Genomic DNA, 24,970 nt, shown 5'->3' with positions numbered 1-24,970 from the left:
TGCAAGAGCCAGCATGACTGGCCAGGGTCCCCCACTCAGTCCCAGCCATAACTTACAGGTACTGCTGTCTTGGGATTGGATGTGGGTGTCTGTGTGTTGGGGATGCTTACAAATACAGAAGCTTTCCCCAAGTTGATTTTGGCATAACTGAGATTTTTGTCTTAAAGGATGCTACTCTATTCAAAACAGAAATAGAGAACAAGTATAAAAATTTATATTTAAAAGATGAATCCCTTGTCTTGTATTTAATTTTTATATTCATTTATCAGACATGGTATTAAGCATTTCTCACCAAGCTTTCTCCTTAGGGTAATCTTTCTTTTTTTCTTTTGAGTTTTGATACAAGAGTCCTGCTGCGTAACTCAGGCTAGCCTTGAACTCACTGTGTAGTCCAGGCTGGCCTTGAACTCAAGGCAGTCCTTCTGCCTCAGCCTTCCAAGTGCTGGGATTACAGGCTTGCACCACCTTGCTCATCCTTAGGGTGATAGGATAAACTTTATCTGAATATTATGTTAATTTTTTTCTTAATGCATTGTGGTATTGTGAAATACCCCTGTGGTCTCCTTACTGTTTACTGGCATACAACTTTTAAAACCTTTACAATCTTCATTTGTATGCTAATTAGTTGCTTTATGGGTGTCTGACTCTCCATTGCTTCAGATTGGGGCTGGTTTTAGGAAAGACCAGGCAAGATCAGAGGATTGGGTCTTTTAGCCCTACACCAACCCTCCAAGAAGAAAGGAGTTGGAAGGCTGAGTTGATGCTGGCAGTCTTGCCTATATCATGAAGCCTGCATAAAAACCCTAAAGACAGGATCTGAGAGTTTCTAGATCCTGAACACGTTGGAGGTTCCTGGAGGGTGGCTCACTTTGAGGTCTGTGTCCCTTCACACACGCCTTGCCCTGTGGACCTCTTCATCTGTATCTGTTTGCATTGTGCATTCTGAGTCTTGTGAGCTGCTGCAGCAAATTAATCAAATCCAAGGAGAAAGTTGTGGGCATCCTGACTTGTAACTTCTGGGTTGGACACACAGATAAAACAGCTTAGGGCTTAAAATAGCACCTGAATTCAGGGAGTAGTCTTGAGGGCTGAACCTTACAACCTGTGGGATCTGATGGTACCTCTAGGTAGATAGTGTCAAAATGGAATTAAATTAGAGAACATCCAGCTGGCTGGTGTCCACTGCCACAGAACCGGCTGCTTGCTGGGGAAAATCCTCACACCTTTTGCGGTGTCAGAAGTCGTCTTTATTGCTTGTGGTGTGAGAGCAGAGGAAAGACTTTTGCCTGTTTTTAGAGCTGTAGTGAGAAAGTCTAGAATAACTGGATTTATAATTTGGGTTTATAGATTATATAATAACATTTTCTGAATTGGAAGGAAAGAGTTAGATGCGGAGTTCTGAGAATGAGTACAGGTGACAGTGAATCTGTATGTTAGTTAAGTTGTAGATTCTGATCTCTTTCCCTTCTTCATAAGAGGTTAATTTTTTACTGATGAGAGACAGGCAAGGAACTCTAGTTTAATTTTGTGTTAAATGATCACTTAATGTATGGTCCTTTTGGGTTGTAGACCTATTTCTGTCAAAATAGGCACCTTATTTTGTGCTTAAGACAATCTACTTTTTTAGGAGATCCATTAATTGACCAAAGCTGATCTCTAAGAAGCCTTTTCCACAAGTAGTGATCTCTGAGGAAAAATTAAGCTATGTTTCCTGAGGTAATTTTTTTTAAAAAACTGCTTGTAAATGTTTAAGGGTTTTAAAATTTTTTGAGTAATGAGAAATTGGACTCGAGGGTAGTCATCTGGCAGTTTTTAGTCTGGTAATTTTCATAGTCATTGAGCCTGAACCTTCCGATGAATATAAAGTACAGTAACTTCAGGTACTGAATTACATTCAAATCAGAAGTTAAAGGTTGGAAAGGGACCTCAATTGACTATCTAATCCAACACACTTATTTTTATAAAAAAGAAAAAGTGCCTCAGGAGGAAAAGTGATTTGCTCTATGTTAAATTGCTTGTCAGTGGTGGAGACAGTTCTAGAATCCTAATATCCTAACTCCTAAATTTCCATTTGTTTCTACTGTCAAAATGCCCCTGAGTGGCATAGAATCCTGGAAACTGGTGCTTTACAGTGGGAAGACAGCCAGGAGAGAGCCAGGAACTGCTTGAGTGACGAGGGACTGTTTCTTAAAATGGAGAGAAAGCATTTGGGGATCAAAAAGTTTAATGCTGGCTCAGTTCTAAGTCTAGTTATGGCTGTGCTCCCTGCCTTAGAGAGGATAATTTTAGGATTGAATAAATTTTCTGGGGCTTAGAAGAATGGGAGTTTATCTCCTCCCCAGCCCCACCCTTTTAGTGTCTTACTGAGAATCCACCCACGTGCATTTTTATGTAGAAATATGTCAGTTTTCTTTGCAGGTATATTGGCTTGACGAAGTTTATCCACAGTCAGTCAGTTACTTCCTATTGACTTTAAGGATCAGATTGTGATCACCTTTCAGAAAATGTGGCTGGAATTTAGTGTTATAGGGTGAATCAAGAGCAGTTTCAGGTTGACTTTATGAGCAGCTAATTAAATGTACAATAGAAGTCTTGTTCCAGTAAGCTTTTTAATAAGCTTAGAAAAACTTCCTGAAATCCAGATTCTTTCCTTCCGTCAGTTTAATGGGAGGAAAAACCCTCCTTCAGTGAAGTTTCATAGGAATAGAAGCTCTGGCAGTACACATGTAGTTTTCTATTTTCCTGATAAAAAATCAATCCCAGCTACTTCTCTGTGCAGTGTAGATAGATAGGTGCTCAGTCTCATGTTTACAGCTTTGCTTTTAACTCATACAGGGATTTAGAGGCCACTTTTATACACACTTGAAAAATTTTCACAGCACTCCATGAGGAGGAAAGTAGATGTTCTTACTATATTGCAGATGAAGAAACCAGTTCTGTTTGTGACCCTGCAGCAGTTACAGGTATCAAGTGGCAGAAAACGTCTCTCAGGCCTTTCACCATGTGACTTACTGGTATGGAGTGACATTGGTGATAGACAAGCCTGAGTTCACATCCTGACTTCCTCCTCACCCTTTTCCCCTTAATATCTTTTAATTTTGGAATGATTTAGATTTATGGAAAAGTTAAAAAGAAGGTGCAGAAAGTTCCCATATTCTCCTCACCTATTTTCCCTCATTGTTAATATTGCATGTCACTATTTGTGAAAACTGACATTGATACATTGCTTATTTACGAAATTTCAAGCTTTATTTAGATTTTGCTATTTTTTTCTGCTTTCCTGTTTTAAATTCCAGGGATTATATCACATTATTATCATATCTCCCAAGTCTCCTTTGGTGTATTAGCAGTTTCTCTGTCTTTTCTTGCTTTTGATGAGCTTGGCAGTCTTAGAGAGTACTACTACTAGTCAAGCATTTCAAAGAATGCCCCTCTCTTCTGAGTTGTATGACGTTTTCCTCAGGATTAGGCTAGTGTTACAGGATGTGGAAGAGTACATGGAGGTCACATGCCCTCTGGTCACATTTATTGGGGTTCAAAATATAAACATGAAACATTGGTGATGCTGAACTTCATCATTTGGTTATGATAGGATTTGCTTGCTTTCTACTTTGTGAAGTATTTCTTTTTCCTTTTCTTAAATCTATGTCCCTACTCCTACACCCCGGTACTGGGGATTGAATTTAGGACTTTGTGCTTACAATGCAGGCACCAGTACCACTGAGCTAAATCCTTGGCCCTTAAATCTATGCTATGGAAGCAGATTTCCAAGCCTATCCCATCCTGGCAGGGAGGGACTAATCTCTACTTTTTTGAGAACAATGTGTCCACATACATTGTTTGGGATTCTCCTGTAAGAGAAATTTGTTCTTTTATCCTATCTATTTACCTTTCTATTTATAGTTATTTAAGCATGTATTTGTCAGTACGGCCCCATGTTTATTTTAAACTTTAGATTATAATTCATTACTCTGTTAACTTATTTTTTGGCCATTGGAAACTATTTGAAGTTAGCTCCTTTGTCTCTTTGACATACCCTCATTCTTTTCTAGTATTTTTTAATTTGGTAACATGATGCTTTATTACCCCATATACCTTAGTAGACATTTATAGATTATTTTTTATAAATTTAACTTTTTATAGCCTCAGTATCTGTTGAAGATTAATGATATCTCCCTTTCTTAATTGGTTTATCAATGAAAGACAACATATACAGGAATGAGTGTTTAATCACCTGACAGTTCTTTGTGGACGTATTTTTGGAATGTAGTATCAGTGTACTGTCCTGTTGGGAATAGTTCTTTTTATTCTGTTTTTGTTTTTTGTAAGAGTATAGAGGAATTGTATTTGCTTTCTTCACATTGACAATGAAATGTAAGAAGGGATACTATTAGAGGTACTATTGATAATACATTTGAGGTACATGGTAGAAAGCTACAGTATATTTATGTCTTTGAAGTTTTCATTTAAAAGTTGTCTGAATTAACTAACATGTTTAGTCAAATCACAAGTTTCAGCCATAATTTTCATTTATGTATTTTCTGTTTTGGGAGAGGCATTTGCATATACACACAATGTGATCTTACCTCTGCTAGAAGTTGCATACATAGCTTGAAAGTAAGTATGGATACTCTTATAAGCAGTTTGACAGTAACTTTATATCTACTAAATAAAGTTGGCACTTTAATTTTGCAAAAATTGGTCTCTGATTGGAGATTTTTAAAAAATCTACTCTTCACTAGCAACAGTGTGAGCAGTCCTGTGTGCACTGGAAAACAGTATCTTGATTATGGAACCGTTCATATAAATTCATTTTAAAAATAAAAGAAACATGATTTCTGACCCATTTCATGACCTGAGGAAATCTTTAAGCAGTTTGTGATAGTTACTTTGAACTTCTTGAGGACAACAGATACTTGTTTCCCCTGAAGTCTATGGCTTTGGGACATGATTAAGCATCTCTTAAATTTATCCAGTACAAAAATCATTTTCCTCTGTAAATATTACCAGCATAGGTGTATGACATTGAATTATTGCTTGCAAGATTAAAAAAAAAATGTCATGTCTCTTCTGTTTTCCTCAGTTTTGACATGTTTGTCATTAAGGAGAAATAAATTACTATTAGTATTTTTATTTCTTAGCTAATTGAAGCCTGCCAGTTTTGGTGAAGTGTACTCTTTGCTTAATTAAGAATAGTTTAAAATGATTTTTAGAAATTTCTTTTACATTCAAAATGATACTTATATAAACTAAAATTTGGAAGTACATGTTATTTCTTTTTTATTCATTAAGTTTATTGGTATATTTTAAGTATACAATGTGATGACATTCATCATTGGGAATGTGTATGTTTACATGATATATCTTGGTTCTTATTTTTTTTTCCCATTCCCCTGCCTTTCTGTCATCCTCTCCACACCCCCCATTTACAAATACTTTGTTTCTGTTTTTTTCCTTTTCTCATATTTACTCTTTTCCCTTCTTTCCTGTACATGTTATTGCTAAGATAATTTATTTCAGATTTTTAGGCTTTTGAGCACATTTTGTTTGCATGTAAAGCTGTTCTCTGTTACTGATGTCATACATTTATTATAATTAAACCTTGAAACATAATAAGGAAATTTCTGATTCTAGACAAAAAGTACTTGAACTGTAGAACAAATTCTCCAGCTAGCCTGGACATGCAAGTGTTCTGTTGATTGGAGGCAGGGGATATTTTAGATATCCACTCATTTTCTTCCAGCTCTTTGATATTAGCCTATGTATTTAAAAGAAAGAAAGAGTGGTTTGACTTTAAAATGTAATTTTCTATTAGGAATTTATTCTATGCAGTATGACTTAGAGGAACCATATGGAGTCACTTATGTCAGGTGTGGAACCATTTATCCTGTGTGCTGAGTTTTTGAATGTACGTATTTCCAAAATAGCTGTAATGGCAGCACGAACTGTTAACCTTCGGTGCCCACGTAATCTGATCCTGTCCCGTTTTGTAGCTCTTTGCTGTGTCTTAGCCAGGAGGCTAGCTCTACATTACTTGCACTTTGTGTTACTACAAGGAGCAAGAGCGAAGGAGACTGCAGCTCAGGGCTCTCTTCTCTTTCATGACTCTGGGTGGGAGGACTGCTATGGTTTGTGCTGGCACAGCACTCAGTTGTGCCAAACCATGTTTAGCTGCCTGGGGACCAGAATGTGTTGGCAATGAAATGAGGAGGCATTTCTTTCCCAAGAGCGCTGCTCCCAGTAATAAAGGCTGTTGGATAAGATGAGAAGATGCAGCCATTCTTCCGTCTCGTGCGGCTGGAACTCTTCCCACATCTGGTGGGGAATGTGACAGTCCCCTTGGTGTCAAGCTTGTTCCTTGTGAAAATGGCCACCGAGGAAGGAGCATAGAGGCAGCTGAAGCCAAGTGCATGGGAAGTATGTTAAGTTGCTGTCCTACCCTGGGTCATGTTTCTATTAGGTCATCATCGCCAAAGCAAAAGTTGGAGGTAATGAGACTGTTTCATTTGTTGGTATAATCAGCCATGTATTCTGTGTTGTAAGTACTTGGTCCACAGATCTGTATGGTGCAGCATGGGCAGTGATTTCTGTCCATTCTAGTTAGAAAGAAAAACACCAAGACTATTTTGTTAGGTATGTTGGCAAAAAAATAGTATGTATATATTTCTATTTTAAAGAAGACCTTAGAAACAAAACCTTAAATGTTTTTCCCTCAGGACTGTTTAACTTCCAAATATATATAATTTTCTTAGATTGATAAAGGAAGCTGGCAAACAAGATCCAGAGCTGGCTTATATCAGCAGCAACTTTATAACTGGACATGGCATTGGGAAGAATCAGCCTCGGAACAAACAGATGGAAGCAGAGTTCAGAAAACAGGAAGAGGTAACATCAGTAACTATACAGTGGCGCTTGTCAGAACGCACACAAATACACTTTGCACACAGGAATTCCCTGTGGTGTAGCCCCCTTGGCTAGCTCTCTCTCTCTTTTCTTTCTCTTTCTCTCTCTCTCCCTCTCTCTCTCTCTCTCTCTCTCTCTCTCTCTTATAATATGGGGTACTTGTTCAGACCGTATATAGACCACTGTCTCCTATGGCTGTGGTGATTTACATAATTAGAACTAGAGAAGCTCTCTGGTAAATTAATTATGTCTTAATTGTCATTAACTAGTTCATTCCCCTTTATTGGATTGGCATTTCACAACTGCTGTAATATCATAGAAACATGAAACATGGGTAATGGTAACTCCTGTAGACTATATGGCTTTGAAACAAGAGGATGTCTTTTCCCCTACAATGTATTTTCTTTTTCATTTAAAGTCCTACCTGGGTCCAAAAAAAAAAATTTTTTTTTTTTTTTTTTTTTTTTTTTTGAGACAGGGTCTCACTGTGTACTTCAAACTGCTCTGGAACTCACTGTGTAGCCCAGGCTGGTCTGAAGCTTGGAGCAGTCCTCCTGCCTCAGCCTCCCGAGTGCTGGGTGCGCCACCATGCCTGGCTCTCAAATATTTTTTGAAAAACTATATAGATTTTAAGTTAAATTTTCTCATGCTTTTTAATGTTTTATGTAGGAAACATAAATATGCTGAAAGCTAATTTAGTGTTCTGGCTTGCAAGTAAAACCTTTCATTAAAATTTGTTCTTTAAATTTAGCGGAATAATTTCTGCTGAAGACATTTTTGTTACAACTGTTTGATAATAGTCTAGGTTTAGGGATTGCAGGAGCTGGTCTGATAGATCTATATGAGAACCAGCTTATGTTATTTCTTAACTCACAAGGTGTGATTGAAATATATGGTAAAAGTTTAAACTTTTAAAAATTTATTACCATAAAAGGCACGCTGTCATTAACTCCTTAAAGTACTCCCCCTTTCTTAAACACTCTTACCCATCTTTCTTGCCGCAGTTCTACAAGTCATTTTCTTGTGTCATTAGTTGTGCAGTTGAGGCTGCCTCGATGTCCCGAATGGATTCAAAACCTTTACCCTTGGTGGTCGTTTTGACTTTGGGGAAGAGCCAGAAGTCATATGGTACCCAGATTGGGGAATAGAATGGATGAGGATAATGTTTAGGTGTCTGCTTTTCTATTCAGTACTTGGCAGCGCATTTACTGAATTTTTTTAACCATAACTCATACAGACACCTACAGAAGAGGACTTCCGGAAGTGCTTGAGAAAATGGCAAGAGTGATGGGATGAGTGTGAGGGGCAGGAGACTATTTTAAGCCATGTTAATAGCACTGTGTCTTTTTTTTATTGTAATTATTGTATTTTATTTTATGTTTTTGAGTCAGGTCTTGCTACACAGTTCAGGCTGGCCTTGAGCTCATTATGTAGCTCAGTCTAGTCTCAAACTTGGGGTGAACCTCCTTCCTCAGCCTTCTAAGTGCTGGGATTATAAGCATATGCCACCTTGCACAGCTGTTATATTTATTTTAAAAAATGTTAACATTCGCTATATATTTCAGTCACCTTGTATCTTAGATTGGGGAGTGGTACTATTTTCAATCTCAAGTGAAAAATCTTTCATTTTCTTTCACTAATTCTGACTCCTTAAATTGAAAATTTTTTGAGGTGCTAGAAAAGCAATGCTCTGCTCGTCATTTTTAATTCCAGATGAATTAGAGCTTTTTTTAGGGGGGTACTGGAGATCAAACTCAGGACCTGGTGTTTGTGAGGCAGGAAGCAGAACCACTGAGCTAAATCCCAGGTGAGTTAGAGCTTTTAATGATAAGAGTTTTGAATCTTTGGAGGCCTCTTGGTTGCCTTCTCAGAGGCACCCATTATCATTCTGGAGGTTCAGGGTATCAGTGGGACTGCAGAAGTGGATTCATTTGGGTAGGTAGTCAGATCTACTTGTGTTTGTTAAAGAAGCCCACCCCTTCATCCTGAAGGCTTTCCGTGATTAGTGGCTTTGGTATTTCTGTAAAATAGGCACTTTGATTCTCCATTCATATGTAGCTAACACTTCCTGTCATTAAATCAAGATTTCTGAGTTCATGTGGCTGTATACCGGGGTTCCTGCGATAGTTGTCATCTTCTTTAGATTGACCGTAGAGACCTAGTATGCCCAGGATATGTGTCAGAGATAACCATTGTTACTTATTTTGATATTCTTTTCTTTGGAAAATTTCTTAGAATTGCTTTTTTGGTGGATTTTTTTCAGGTACTTAGGAAATTTCGAGCACATGAGACCAACCTGCTCATTGCAACAAGTATTGTAGAAGAAGGTGTTGATATACCAAAGTGCAACTTGGTGGTTCGTTTTGATTTGCCCACAGAGTATCGATCCTATGTTCAGTCCAAAGGAAGAGCAAGGGCACCAATCTCTAATTACATAATGTTAGCAGATACAGACAAAATAAAAAGTTTTGAAGAAGACCTTAAAACCTACAAAGCTATTGAAAAGGTAAGATCAAAAAGTTAACTTGGTGTCTTTGTTAGTCTTTGTGTACATAGAGTGAGAGGTGTGACGGAAACATAACAGCGGAAGTCACATTACCATTAAATACCCCCCCAAGACACTTATCCCTGTCCTTGCTTCTTTCTGCAGCAGTTCTTGAAATCCTGTTCTGTGAGTGTCTTCAGTTGCACCATTGTGGTTACCTCAGTATTCTGAAATGATCTAAAATTGTTGCTTTTCACGGCCATTTTGACCGTGGGAAAGAGCTAGAAGTTGCACAGTGTGAGATCCAATGAGCAGGGAGGATGAGGATGTACTGTGATGTTTTTAATGCGCCAATCTTTCCATGGGATGGCACTTTCTAGCAGCATTCCCTATATTTTTGATCATACCTCATAAAAGATACAAAAGAAGACTCGAACTGCTTCAGAAACTGGGAAGAACGAAGAGATAAATGTTTTTGAAGTGAGGGAGTATTTTGAGGGAAAATGATGACAATGTGTCTTCTACTGATTGAATTTTTAAAAATGTAAACATTCGCTGTATTTTTCAGTCACCCTTTGTTGACAGAAAGTGTATTGACAGAGCAGTGTCTCGTCTTCACAGGGTTATGAAGTGTGTATATTATAAGGAAGTTGTGATTACCAAGACCTGGCACCTTTTTACAAGTGATTAGAAAGTCCCAGTAGACTGGCTGTGCACATGGTCATCTTGCACCCTGGGAAAGGGTGTCTGGTCAGGATTGTGTCGAGTGTGGACAGTGAGACAAAATGCCATAGCCTTCCTCATGGATTACAGTCGTGTGTGTGTCTGGTACAGTGTAGACCTACGTTGCATGGTTAATGTCTCCATGTGTTAGGGCTAGGAGGCATTCCATGGGAGATTTTTTTTGTAGCAAGCAATTTTGGAGTTTTGATAAATGCTTCAGAACAGTGGGTATGTCATGTCAAAAGAACTTTTTTTTCTGTAGGTGTAGAGGCAGACAGCTAACATAGCAAAGAAGACATTTGTTCTCATCCTCAGTTCTGTTTTAAAATGTTCAGATCTTGAGAAACAAATGTTCCAAGTCAGTTGATACTGGCGAGACTGACGTTGATTCTGTCGTGGATGATGATGATGTTTTCCCACCATATGTGTTGAGGCCTGATGACGGGGGTCCCCGAGTTACAATCAACACGGCCATTGGACACATCAATAGGTAGGCTCTCAGACTATTTCTGTGGAAGCCTGTGAATATCGCAAGATTTAAGCATAATAAATCTGTAAGTATTCTGTTGTTTACCTTTTACAATCAACAGTCTTTGCTTTTATGCCTTGTATTTTGAAGAAAAGTTTTTGTAGGTTCCCCCCCCTTGCAAAAGCAAAATTGTATAGTAATAAATGTTTAGCAAGGCTAATGCAATGCCATGCTTCATTTAATGGTCAATCATTTTTTGTGTGTGTGTGTGTGCCAGGGATCGAACTCAGGACCTTGTGCTTTTAAGGCAGGTGGCAGAACCACTGAGCTAAATCCCTGGCCCTGACATACATCATTTAATTGGATTTAATTTAATTTTACAATACTCATTTTTTTATTGAATTATGAAATTTGTTATTTTGCACCAAAAATGTTGGGTAATGTTGAATTTTTCATTAGCAATGAAGTGAGATTGTTATAAATTAATTTTTACTTTTGAATATGTTTCAGTTTACTTTTTCTGACTTAGTGACATTTCTAAGAGCTAAAGAAAAGCAGATAAAGAACTAAGAAAAGCAGGTATATACCTGGGTTATAAATCAAGATAAATTTCATTCAGATACAAAATAAAGGAGCATGTGTAAGAATTTCTTTAGCCTTTTATTTTAAAACAATTTCAGAAATTAAAATGTTGCCAGAGTACTGCAGAGAGCACTCGTATACCCTTCACCCAGAGACCTGGCAGTTCTCACAGGAGTGCTCTTTCTAGCCTGAGCATCCAGGCCAGGATCGCGCCGGGTACCCTGCTGTGGCCTCTCCCCTCCTGAGTCTTGCCTTGGCTTTGTCAGCCTCGGCACCTTGGAGGTCGTTTGTAGTCTGCCACACAGTTGGGGCTCAGTGTAGTATTCTGGTCAGCATGGCGCTGAAGTGCTAGTTAGTGTGTTCGTCTCACTTGGGCTCGCCGTGCTGCTTTGTGTGCTAACTGGTGGTGTGACATTGACCACTTGGTAAGATCCACCTGTTGTATGTATTGTAAGGTGGCCTGTTGTTTATCCCTTTGTAGTTAGTAGAAACTTCGAGACTGCATAAAATTTACTCTCTTTCCCAGTAGATTCATTAATGTAATATCCATTGGTAGCTCTTGTCTAAACTGATGATAATTATGATGGCTACTAAATGGTGATTTTTCTGATCCCGTTATTCTTTCTCTGTTAGTTGGCATTCTACTGTTCAGGAAAGGCTTTTTTCTTTGCATTTATTTATTCTTACTGTTTTTTAATCTCTGAATCTATAGATCCTGCTTTGATTGTAATGTTACTACCAGTTACTATTTCCATGTTAAAATTGTATCCTGTTTGCCCAGTGGGAACCCATTCAGAGCATTCATTGATGCTTTGCTTTACACATGTCCTGATGGTTGTGGCAAATGTCCAATTATTAAGGAATAAGCACTGGCAGTGTAGTCTCTTCATGGATCCCAAGCGGTACTTTGTGCACTAGCAGTATGCTGACACTAGACACAGAGCTATTTAAGTTGAATGGTCAGCCTAAGTTAAACTAAAAGGTTCTTTTGGAGTCGAACACAGCAATTTCAGGTGATTGGTTCTGTCTTATTGAAAGTTCGATGCAGTGAAGTAGAAACTCCATGTGCAATTGTCAGTCAAGTGGGGGGAAAGAGAACGTAAGAAAAACACTTTAGGATGTGAGTATCAGTATAGATTTTTCCATGTTTTTCTCATGTAGATTCAGTTTCAGAGTTTCTGTTTCTTTACAGGTACTGTGCTAGGTTACCAAGTGATCCGTTTACTCATCTAGCTCCCAAGTGTAGAACCCGAGAGTTGCCTGATGGTACATTTTATTCAACTCTTTATCTGCCGATTAATTCACCTCTTCGAGCCTCCATTGTTGTAAGTTTAGAAAAAGAAGTGATTATACCTCTTAAAGTGTGTCACTAGTGGATTTGTTTTTCCTAATTTCTCTTAGACATACAAGTTAAAAATTTGATTTTAAAATTATTTTTAAAACAATTTATAAAACTTTTGTAGTCTGTGTTCAGATTTTTAATAGACTGTATAACTTACAGATTCCTAGAATTGGACTAGATGACTTCTGAGTTTTCCTTATTGATGTGAACCTTTTTCGTAGCATTATTGAGTTGTAATTTAATGCCTAACAGTGAAAAAGTATTCATTAAATATAGTTGGGTTACTCCAGTTGTCGTCAACTACTCAGAAATCTGCCTTTTAGGCTTGGGGTGTAGCTCAGTGGTATAGATCTTGTCAATCATATATGGAGACCTTGGTCCACACCCTAGTACTCTAAAAAGTTAAAAAGATAAGTAAAATAAAAAATAAGAATATCCTTTTGTAAAATTTCAGTTCTTTCCTTGATCTTAACACTGACTTGCAAATACTCTATGACTAATTCTATTGCACACAGAAAGCAGCTTAGTACTGTTAATCTTTGTTATGGTTATAGTCTAAGGTATTTTTTATTTAAATTTATCAAAATTATAAAATCATAGTCATGACCTTTTTTAAAAGGCAGTATTTTTAAAGTTGGATATTTTGAAGTAAGTACCTTTGGGTAGAGTGAGCTTTGGAGATAGTAGGGCACAGTTACGTGGGGATTGCATGTGTCAGTGATAATATAGCAGTGGACTTGGAATGGAAAAGTTTTTTGTTGTCTGCAGGGTCCACCAATGAGCTGTGTACGATTGGCTGAAAGAGTTGTAGCGCTCATTTGCTGTGAAAAACTGCACAAAATTGGTAAGTAAATGCTTGAGAAACATGTAAAAAATAAATTATAAATGTTTTTAAAAATCATTTTAAGGACTTTCAGGTGTCTGGGGAGTTTGTAGGGCTGTGGACTTCTGCTCTTGGTGTGCTTGGTGAGTGTAAAGGTAAATATTACATAATTCAAAGACTGCAGGGTTCTGAGATCTCTATCCTCTGCAGCTGTTTTTTTTTTTTTTTTTTTTTTTTTTTTTTTTTTTTTTTTGGTACTATGGATTGAAATATCCTCCGCAGCTGAACTGTAAACAGCTGCCATTCATTTGCCTCTTTTAGTAACCCTTTTTATTTAATTAATTATTTTATGTATTTATTTATTTTGTGCTGGGGATCAAACTCGGATCTTTGCACTTGCAAGGCAGGCGGCACACCACTGATCTAAATCCCCGGCCTCTAATAAGCCTTCTTAAATACTGTATATGAAGGTTTTAGGGCTAGTGATGGTGGCACATGCCCATAATTCTAGCACTGAGGAGGCTGAGGCAGGAGGATCACTGAATTCCAATGCAGCCTGGGCTACACAGTGAGTTTGAGGCCAGCCTAGACTATATAGTGAACCCTCCCAAGAAAAAAGGAGGAAAAATTATATAAAAAAGGAATGCAATGGTAAATACCTACTACTGTTATAATTGTGTAGGATCATACATGAATGAATGGACAGACAGATAAACTACAGTAAGTAACTTCTGGTAACCATGAGATCATGCATCATAAACATAGTCTGTCAGTATAAAACTGACTTACTTTCCCTCCCTCCCTCCCTTCCTTCCTAATTGGGAGAACTTATTTTCCATGGACTTTTTGTTTAGAAGGATTCTATGCTGTAGTCTGTTTAGGCATTTTTATTTTGAATCTGAGAACAAGATCTGCCATCCTGCTCCTCAGACTCTGCCTAAAGTCTCATTTCTGGTTACTGTCACACAACTAGTTTCCATTGCTTTTCTACTTGTTTCAGAAAGTGGTGCTGTTCTAGATTATTTACTTATGAATCAGACTGGCAAAGTCTGGCTGGTTTGCATTAATTCCCTTTCTAAATTTCTTAGGTGAACTGGATGAACATTTGATGCCAGTTGGGAAAGAGACTGTTAAATATGAAGAGGAGCTTGATTTACATGATGAAGAGGAGACCAGTGTTCCAGGGAGACCAGGTTCCACAAAACGAAGGCAGTGCTACCCCAAAGCAGTCAGTATTGATTAGAAGTGAATAAAAATCTGGTCTTTTCATTTCCTGCTGCATTGAATCCAACTTCCTCTGTGTAGTTGTTTCCCAGACCTTTGCAATGCGACCCACTCTGTGGATCTCAATGCATTTCCATGACTCACAGCTGCTCTCAGATTAGCCCCTTTCACATTAGATGCTGCTATCTTTGTTGTTATTTTTTACCTCAAAAGGTTTCTTGGACTCCTCGATCGGATCCTCCCAGTATGAGTTTATATGATTGAAAGACAGTCTTTGTTTGATTCAGTTTAGTGGTGTGATTATTGCCGTACCTCCCCTTGTCACTGACACAGGGAGGCGAGTGAAAGTGTTCTCTTGGGGCGGCAGTGCCTGCGAAGGTGGAAGCACAGATGTGAGTCACCAATGTGGACGAGGGCCACTAAGAGCTGAATAGGTTATTTCAGTGGAATCCTAGCGGAGTTCACACTTAAACATTCTTGAGACTTCTAGTTATGCCTTACTTAACTGAAGTATCAAATATTTGCTATGACAGTATTTTTGTTTCATAAAAATCCCAAACAAACAGGAAATTTTGCCGTGTACTTTGGCCTTAGCCTATATGTGTGGTTCTTTTGTTTTTGCAGTTGTTATTGAGTTCTTACATTTTAAAAATTGTGTCTACCTAAGCATTCTCTTTCTTTCTTTTTTTTTGGTACCGGAGATTGAACTCAGGTCCTCGCGCTTGCCAGGCAGACGGTGGAACCACTGAGCTAAATCCCCGGCCCCTACCTAAGCATTTTCAAGATTGAAAATCATACTGGTTTTTCAAAAATCATAACTATTACCTACTTTTGTGAAATGCTTGTTCCCTTTATACCCAATTTTTCTATTGGACCAGTTTCTTATGATTAGTGCCACTAATGATAAGTATTCTGAGAGGAATCATATAGTGCTTTACACCCATTCTGTATTATCTGTGTTTTCTTGGGCAATATTTCTATATCTTTTAAGTGCAGATGTAGTGATTTGTAATTGAATCTCAGAAACTGATAGACCCTAATCTGTAAGGTTGTGTTAATATTGAAAGCTTAGAAACAATCTGAGAAAATTTAATTATGGCTCAGTTATGTAATGAGGTAGTTGTGAAATATGATGGTATTGATTCAGTGAGAGGTATTTCATTGTAGTAACTGGGGACGAAAATCAGATTATTTTGCATGTGTGTACACACCAGTCAGCTTTTTTTGAGACAGGGTCTCACTGTGTAGTTGAGACTGACCCAGAACTCACTTTGTAGTCCAGGCTAGTCTCAACTCACAGCAATCCTCCTGCCTCAGCCTCCCGAGTGCTGGGATTACAGGCGTGTGCCACCACGCCCAGCCTCACACCACTCTGTTGTATGATTCCTTTTTATTGAAAAATATGAAAATGTTTATATTTACAGGCATTTATACATAGAAAAAAGCTTATATAATGTAACAGAACGTTAATAGTTATCTTTGAGTGATAGGATTATGTGTGATTTAAAAAAATTTATCTATCTTTATTTTCAATCTGCTACAGTGAGTAGATACTGTGAAAGCCCAAGAAAGAAGAATTTTCTGATCAAAATAAATACATAAGATAAAAAAATAAATAAATACATAAGAGATCAAATAAGTAGTATTTTTAAAAAGACCCTGGCAAGTTCAGTTATGTTGTTGGTTTATTTATATTCATGGATATCTATATTGATATATATATGGGACAGTGTATTTATAATGTATGCAGACTTGGACAACTACGTTGCCCAGGCCTAAGAATGTTGACTTACCCAGCGGAGCTAAATGGTTGAGAGGTCTTGTTCCCGGAGAGTTTTGTTTTGTTTTTAAAGCTTTTTAAATCAGCTTTAGGTACAGCTAGGAATAAATTTCTTTTTTTGCTAACATCTGGAATAGTGGCCACTTGTACTTGAACATGATGCTTAATTTTTCTTTCCATCTCTAGATTCCAGAGTGTTTAAGGGACAGTTACCCTAAACCCAGTCAGCCTTGTTACCTGTATGTGATAGGAATGGTCTTAACTACTCCATTACCCGACGAGCTCAACTTCAGAAGGCGGAAGCTCTATCCCCCGGAAGATACCACGAGGTGCTTTGGGATACTGACAGCCAAACCCATACCTCAGGTAGTCCCTTCCTAATGACTGTTAGTGTTGAAGAAACCATGGCTTTAGGGTTTTTTGTTTGTTTGTTTGTTTGTTTTTTACTATTTTGGAAAAGGTAGGAATCTAGCAGTAAGTGCCTTTGTTATGTCATAGTATTTAATACAGTTTCAAGTATCTCTTCTGCTCTCCTTGTAGTAAACGTTCTCTTCTGAAGTTAATTGTAATGGAATAAAATACCTGCTGATGTATTAAGGGTTGCTTTTCTTTTTCCTAAGATTCCGCACTTTCCTGTATACACACGCTCTGGAGAAGTTACCATATCCATTGAGTTGAAGAAATCTGGCTTCACTTTGTCTCTGCAAATGCTTGAGTTGATTACAAGACTTCACCAGTATATATTCTCACATATTCTTCGGCTTGAAAAACCTGCACTAGAATTTAAACCTACAGATGCTGATTCAGCATACTGTGTTCTACCTCTTAATGTTGGTAAGAAGGTCCTGGGCTTTAGAGAACTTTTATAGTAACTAAAAATGAAACTTTTTCTTGGTAGTTAGCTTACTATATATAGAAGTAACTCTAAATTAGATACATGCATCAGTGTATAACTTAGATAAGTCTTATCTGTATTACACGTTAACCAGCTAAAGAGCCTTTTCCTTCCCTAAGTTAATGACTCCAGCACTTTGGACATTGACTTTAAATTTATGGAAGATATTGAGAAATCCGAAGCTCGCATAGGCATTCCCAGTACAAAGTATTCAAAAGAAACGCCATTTGTTTTTAAATTAGAAGATTACCAAGATGCAGTCATCATTCCAAGGTAGGTATTTATTTAAATGAGAAGGGAAATGATGCTTTGCTTCAGAAGACACAAGTTCACGTGGGAGTGTCTGTGAGCTGTGACTGTAGCACTTATAGGGGACATTTGAGTGTCTTTCACAGCAGGCATGTTTTCTCTGGTTTACTTGTTTAAAAACCAGACCTAAAGTTCTGCAGGTTGAGGGTTTTTGTTGTGTGTGTGAAGTTCAGATAATCTATTGATAGTCTTTTTAATTAAAATCTCCATTGATAAAGTAGATATTTGAAGGTGCCATTTAAAATTCTTACATGTTATCAAAGGATAGATAGAACAAGGAGAGTAAAGTAGGGGAGAATAGAAAGTCAGTTTTTACTTGATAAAAATTTATAGTTCTTAGATCTCATTCATTTTAAACCTGTCTTGGGAATATAATTTTCATTAATGTTACTAGCTGTTGCCTTTGATTTCTTAGTCATAGTTTTTATTTCCATAGTAAGACAGTTGTTTTCAGAATAGTGGATTTAAACAAAAAAGCAACTGATTGTTTTTCTTTTTTTAGATACCGTAATTTTGATCAGCCTCATCGATTTTATGTAGCTGATGTGTACACTGACCTTACTCCACTCAGTAAATTTCCTTCCCCTGAGTATGAAACTTTTGCAGAATATTATAAAACAAAGTATAATCTTGACCTGACCAATCTCAACCAGCCACTGCTAGATGTGGACCACACATCGTCCAGGTAAGAGCTTCAGAGCACTTAGATCACACTTGAGGCTTTCTTCCTGCAGCTTGCAGTGGCACGCAGAGGGTCACTGTGCCCTTACCCACTCCTGGACTCTGCACACGAGGGCCCCTTTGTACAAAGATTGTCCAGAGGCTAGTTTACAAGTCTACAGTTTAGATTTGCTCTTTAGCTGATTCGTAGGAACGTGGAAGTTGGAAGACCATTGTGAGAGTATATTTTTGTGTATTTGGTAAAATTGTTTTGAAATTTTTATAGACTTAATCTTTTGACACCTCGGCATTTGAATCAGAAGGGGAAAGCGCTCCCGCTAAGCAGTGCTGAAAAGAGAAAAGCCAAATGGGAAAGTCTGCAGAATAAACAGGTGATAAGTTGTTACTAGCATAACTTAATATTTTTAAGATAAGTTTCAGTTTTTTATTATCAGGTTGGCTGAGTGATGTGTGAATATTTAGCAAGTTATCCAACTCTTACATTTTGTTTTATTTAATCAATTTTATTGCATCTTGTTTGAATGCCCTCTTTATTAGTAAGTATTGAGAGTTTTGCTTTTACCCTTGGTTCATCGATATAATTTTATCATGGAATCAACCTCATAATTATTAGCTTAAGTCTCATTTGGATTTAAAGGATTTAAAACAAAAAATATTTTTTTCAGTAGTAGAGACAACTAGGTAGCACTGAGCTATATTGAAAGCTGTTTAAAATTTTTTCTTCTTCTCTTCCTCCTCCTCCTTCCTCGCCCACCTGCCCTTCTCCCCCCATCCTCTTTTTTTTTTCTTTTTTTTTTTTTTTTTTTTTTTTATGGGAAAAAATTTTTTTTTTTTTTTTTTTGAGATAAGGTTTCCCTGTCTCAGCTAAGGTCCAGGTTGACTTCAAACTTGGAAGTCCTTCTGCTTCAGCCTTCCAAGTAGCTGGAATTACAAACATGTGCTACCATACCTGGCTTTAAAAATATTTTTTAAAATTAGATTTTACTAACATTTATGACTTTAATTTTATCCAATAGTGAAATTTGTCTTTAATTTTCTTTTTTTTATTCTTTGTGTATGTGCTTTATATTTATCTACCTACTTTTTTTTTTCCTTACTCAAAGATACTGGTTCCAGAACTCTGTGCTATCCATCCAATTCCAGCATCACTATGGAGAAAAGCAGTTTGTCTCCCCAGCATACTTTATCGCCTTCACTGCCTTTTGACTGCAGAGGAGCTGAGAGCCCAGACAGCTAGTGACGCTGGTGTGGGAGTCAGGTCACTTCCTGCAGATTTTAGGTATGCCTGTGCTGTTGGCCAGAGGGAACACAGGTCATGAGATCCCATTTACAACAGAACAGAATTAAGTTACAATCATAGTTTTATATAAAAATATTTCTTCAGAGAGAAGAAATCACGGGCAATTGTTTAACTCCTAAGTGAAAATCTGCACATTCAGTTATTCAGCCTTCTGTTCTTGTGAAGTTTTGGGGGAGGTGCGCTCCTAACATACCAGTTATTGTTTCTTCTCCATGGTGACATGAACGTGAGAGTACCAAGAGTTAAGACTGCTTCTTCTTTCAAAAAACTAAATATATATTAATAAGGAGTTGCTTGCCTCAGTGTATTCTTTGCCCTCATTATTTTTTCTTATTAGTAAAGTCTCTGCATTTTAAATAAATTTTTGGCTTAATCACTCACATTAATTTTGGTTATCTAATAAATAATCACATAGTTCTAGGGAGTGAAACAATTTTAAATATTGATAAATCACAGTTGTAGTTATTAAATACTTACTACAGCACCAGACTCTACTTGAAATGACTTAGCCCGCATTAGCTCATTTAAGTCTTAGGATGGTCCCATGAGGTAGGATCCTTAGGCCATGTTCCTAACTGCAGAAGCTTAGGCACAGAGAGGCTGTGTCACTTGTCCAAAGTTGCTTTCCTGGTTATTCAGGCATGTGGCTTTATCCTTGAGCTCTGTGGATCCAGACCCCGAAGGCTACTTCTGGGCTCTGTGATCTTCTCAATCTCTATGCTGTGCTCTGGGGTAGGGATCAACCCCTCCCCATAGACTTGACTGCCACTGGTATGGGCATGACTGTCCTATGCCACCCAATGGGACAGGTATGTATCATCAGTGGGGTAAGATGTAAGGATTACGTCCCTGTCGTACATGTATTAAAGCAGTAGAGTGATCCAGGTATGGCTTAGAAACTTGTTCCTCTTCTAAAGTAGGTGTATTTTTATAGCATTCTCTATATATTTTTTAAAAATTCATGTTGCTATAACTCTCTGAGCCTAGTCTTTTTTAAGGATCTGATGAAATCTATAAAAATGTCTTTGCAGATACCCTAATTTAGACTTCGGGTGGAAAAAATCTATTGACAGCAAATCTTTCATCTCAATTTCTAATTCTTTGGCTGAAAATGATAATTACTGTAAGCATAGCACATTTGTAGTCCCTGAAAATGCTGCACATCAAGGTGCTAATAGAACCTCCTTAGAAAATCATGACCAAATGTCTGTGAACTGCAGAACGTTACTCAGCGAGTCATCTGGTAAGCTCCAAATTGAAGTTTCGACAGATCTTACAGCAATTAATGGTCTTGCATACAATAAAAATCTGGCTAATGGCAGTTACAATTTAGCTAACAGAGACTTTTGCCAAGGAAATCAGCTGAATTACTACAAGCAGGAAATACCTGTACAACCAACTACCTCATATTCCATTCAGAATTTATACAATTATGAGAACCAGCCCAAGCCCAGTGATGAATGTACTCTACTGAGTAATAAATACCTTGATGGAAATGCTAACAAATCTACCTCAGATGGAAGTCCCGAGATGGCTGCCATGCTCGGTACAACAGATGCTTTTCAAGTGCTCAAGGACAGGATGGATTCTGAGCGGAGCCCTGCTCTTGGGTACTCCTCAAGGACTCTTGGCCCCAATCCTGGACTGATTCTTCAGGCTCTGACTTTATCCAATGCTAGTGATGGGTTCAACCTGGAGCGGCTTGAAATGCTTGGTGACTCCTTCTTAAAGCATGCCATCACCACATACCTATTTTGCACTTACCCCGATGCTCATGAGGGCCGCCTTTCATATATGAGAAGCAAAAAGGTAAGTTATGATTTCTTATTTTGAGCAGATAATTCTTCATTGTGCCTGAGAATTGAGTGATGTGTTGGGGAACCTCAGAGCATGGGGAAGTGTTTCCCAGAGATTGCTCCATTTTTCTGCCAGGGCCAGCTGAAGCCCATGGAGGACCAGCCAGCAGGTAACTTGAGTGCTTTATGCTGGTGACACACTCAGGTTTGGAGCTTAACTCACTGCCGTGTTCCTTATTTACTGAAGAAGTTCAGTTCATATGTGCCCATTTGTGCAAATGTTTGTACCCAGATCCTGAGAGAAGTATCCAGGCATTGCAGTCAAGGCATTGCATCTAGACATTGCAGTCAGTTCAAGGGGCTCATGCTTTAACCCAGGAGAGCTTAGAAGGGTGTATTTTGGCACACAGGTGTCCACATGTAAGACAAAGTCTTCCAAGGAGATCCTCTGTAAAGTTCCAGGGAGTATGCAGGAGAAAAAGAAAAGACTTCACAGAACTCAGTTAATACCAGTGTACAGAGACTGCTTAATAGGCACGAGGCAGGGCACATTCATAAATTTAATGTAGAAAAAAGTAGTTCAGGTGCAATATTTAAATGACAGTAACAGGTACCACAAGGCAATGTGGGCTCCTTGGTGAATAATTTAAAAAGCTTACAGAGCTGCTCAGGAGGAAAGACTCTCACTTGTGAGTCAGGGAAGCCATTAATGCAAAAGGTACATTCACAGTACAGAGCCACACTGAGCAGACAAAACAACAGAGCAAGTTAGCTCACTCAGTGGATAAAGGCGGGGGGTTGCTGGAAGAATGGAAATGGCTGCACTAAGACTGGTAGTCCGTGTAAGCCCATGCTGGGTGGCCCCAGGCCCAAGTCTTTCATGTAGTCTGAACACTGTAGACACTGCACAAAGGGATTTTGTTAATGAATAAATAGTTTGAAATGACTAACCTTGCAGCAGCATGTAATGTGGGTTGAAAAGCAAAACAAAATCAAAAGCAGGAGCAGAAAATGGGATGGGCCTAGAGTTTTGGTAGTGAGGAAGGGATGAGGTGAGTGATAATTTCAGAAGAAACGATAAATTTAGCTAACACAATGGCTTATTCTGCCAGACCCAACTCTAGTTATTTATATCTTGCCTAAATGAGTTCTTACTATAATTTGGAGGGTTGTATACTTTTCTTATCCCCATTGTATAGATAAGGACATTGAGGCAGGAGAGGTTCATTTGGCTCAAGGTCGGTCACATAGTATGTAAGGGGCAGGGCTGGGATGGAGTGCAGTCTGGTTTTGGAGCCCTTGTCTTTCACTGTCATATTACTATCATTCCGCTGCGTCTGGTATTATCTGACACAAGGTGGGACACAGCCTTTTAGAAATACTGTCCTGCATAATCTTCTCCATAAGCCTCTGAAAGGCAGCTAACGTGTCCTTGTTTTGCAGATGAGGAAACTGATCCCTAGAAAGCTAAGGTGTAAGGTCATCCTGCGGGGCCAGGATAGTCAGTGTGTCTGAGACCAGAGAGTGCTGTTTCTTCTGGATGCTTGAGGCAGCCTGGTGATGCCCAGATAACAACTGGAGAAGCTGGGAAGCTGGGCACTGGGGCAGTGAATTGTGGGTGGGGAGGGGAGATGAGGGAAGTCAGTTAAGATCGGGGTTTTGGGCCTTATGGACTGTGCAGTGAGAATGTTCAGATAATCAAGGATTTAGGACTCAGATACATTTTGGGGACTAGTCTTCCTGAGAGTGATAGTTGAAGCACTGAGGACAAATGGAATTTCCAAGGTATGGTTGCAGGAAGAAGCTGTCAAGGCCTGAGAGTGTGAAGTAAGAAATAGTACACTTTATTAATTAAGAAACAGGTTATTTTATGTTGTAAAAATTCATACATTATTTATGTGCTTTGACTCCTGATTTCCCCAGAAAGGACTCGGGTGTTAGGGTTGGTCAGGATACTGCCTGGCAGGCCTTGAGCAGGTTGCAGCCCTCCTGCTCCCTCCTTAGAGCCCACAGAGTCACCTCCCAGCCCTGGGGCTACGCTGATGGTCCTTCTCTCTGTGAGCCTTCTCCCATTGCCACCTGTTGCATTCTGCTTGTCCTGAGTTTTGCTTTATACCTGAGTCCTTTTCTTTCTCCTTTCTCCATCCTGCCAACCACAGCTTTGAATGTGCTGTCCCTTCCTTTGAGTCCCCATTGCACATCATCATTCTGTGCTGCCTTACTCTCCTAGTATGGAAGAGTAATGTAGGGCAGTAACATTTATTTGAGCAGTTGCACTTTAGACTGTAGGGAAAGGGCTTCAAGTACTCAGTCCTAGCAGCCCCTTCCCTTGCTGCTTTTTGTACTTTGCAGGGACTGCTCTCTATCCCTCTGAATGTCCCCTCTGGGCTGCCTGGCCAAGTGCTGCTCAGCAGGGGTGCTAAGTAGTAGTTGAGTTATGTGGAAAAGAGCTCATGAAATACTTCAATAGCAAATTTTTAGAAAACAGAATTGTGAGCAACAGTTCTAGACTCCAGTCTTCAAGTACAAATGAGACAAAAATATACTGATTTGAGCGAATGAGGGAAGAGATAAAGATGGCCCAGGAAAAGCAAATAGACTGGAGGGTGGACAATAAAGCCATTCGATTGACATGAATAAACAAATGTTCTTTATTACCTTTGCTCCATTTTGAAATGATTGATCAAAAATGTCTCAAAACGCCATCCAAAACAAAGGAATAGTATTTGAGAAAATGTTACAGTTGAAATCGCATCTGTGCTTTAGATTCTGGGAATATAACATGGTTTTCACTCTTTGCAACCCCAATTTCTACTTTGTGACTATGGTTGATGGTATTTTCCCCTTAATTCATTGAGGATAATGTAATATCTTGAATTTTGTAATATATTCTCGTGTACTCTGATAGATCCAATTTGCACCTTGCATTTTATATCAAGTTGTATTTTTAAAATTTTGAAATTAAACCATTTCTTTTGGTTTATAAGAGGTTTAAATAGATTCTTGCAGACTGCGTTTTGTATATAAAAACATTTACACTAACGTTTACACTTGGGAATCTAAAATTCTTTTCCTATTGTAAGTAGGTAGCAAAACTGTGTGGTGAACAGTCATAATAGTAATGTAGGACATTTAGCCTAGAATATGTTAACATGCCTTGTAGGATTTTCAGCAGTGATCGTTTATGGATGTGTTTAATGAATCTTTTCTGCCAAAGGTCAGCAACTGTAATCTCTATCGCCTTGGCAAAAAGAAGGGACTGCCCAGCCGCATGGTGGTGTCAATATTTGATCCCCCTGTGAATTGGCTTCCTCCTGGTTATGTAGTAAATCAAGACAAAAGTAACACTGATAAATGGGAAAAAGATGAAATGGTAAGTTTTTGGTAACTGGGAGGCATTTAGTTTCTGGTGAGCTGGACAATTTTGTGCAATTTTTTGTTTTCATGGCACTTACAAATATATACAAGAGAGTAAATATTTGATATAGTAAATTAACTTCTTAAAATAAACTGTCTTCTGTGTGTGTAGAAATATCAGTTGTATAATTTCGATGGAGGACAGTTTCTATCTTCCTTTTCCAAAGGCAGAACACTTCATTATGTTTTGACTAGGGGACGGAGAAACCTTAAAGTTTCACTGTACTGTTAGGTATCACAA

The 24,970-nt window shown here is 38.3% G+C and overlaps 1 protein-coding gene across 3 annotated transcripts in view; it reads left to right on the top strand.

Moving 5' to 3' along the window:
• Dicer1 (dicer 1, ribonuclease III) overlaps nt 1–24,970 on the top strand; it is a 47,218-nt gene that overhangs the window by 11,409 nt on the left and 10,839 nt on the right. For all 3 annotated transcript variants that reach the window (XM_010609162.3, XM_010609161.3, XM_010609163.3), the window contains 14 exons: nt 6,753–6,885; nt 9,167–9,409; nt 10,447–10,601; nt 12,355–12,487; nt 13,273–13,348; nt 14,416–14,555; nt 16,518–16,697; nt 16,952–17,165; nt 17,346–17,499; nt 18,038–18,220; nt 18,482–18,587; nt 19,320–19,495; nt 20,548–21,325; nt 24,530–24,685. In XM_010609162.3, coding sequence (XP_010607464.1) covers nt 6,753–6,885; nt 9,167–9,409; nt 10,447–10,601; nt 12,355–12,487; nt 13,273–13,348; nt 14,416–14,555; nt 16,518–16,697; nt 16,952–17,165; nt 17,346–17,499; nt 18,038–18,220; nt 18,482–18,587; nt 19,320–19,495; nt 20,548–21,325; nt 24,530–24,685 — 2,827 coding nt within the window. The remainder of the gene's footprint in view (nt 1–6,752; nt 6,886–9,166; nt 9,410–10,446; nt 10,602–12,354; nt 12,488–13,272; nt 13,349–14,415; nt 14,556–16,517; nt 16,698–16,951; nt 17,166–17,345; nt 17,500–18,037; nt 18,221–18,481; nt 18,588–19,319; nt 19,496–20,547; nt 21,326–24,529; nt 24,686–24,970) is intronic.

The sequence above is a fragment of the Fukomys damarensis genome, unplaced genomic scaffold (assembly GCF_012274545.1).
Source record: "Fukomys damarensis isolate Sample0158 unplaced genomic scaffold, DMR_v1.0_HiC HiC_scaffold_21, whole genome shotgun sequence".
In the NCBI taxonomy this organism is placed as follows: domain Eukaryota; kingdom Metazoa; phylum Chordata; class Mammalia; order Rodentia; family Bathyergidae; genus Fukomys; species Fukomys damarensis.
The sequence above is the reverse complement of the archived record's forward strand: the minus strand, read 5'-3'. Positions and strand labels throughout refer to the sequence as shown.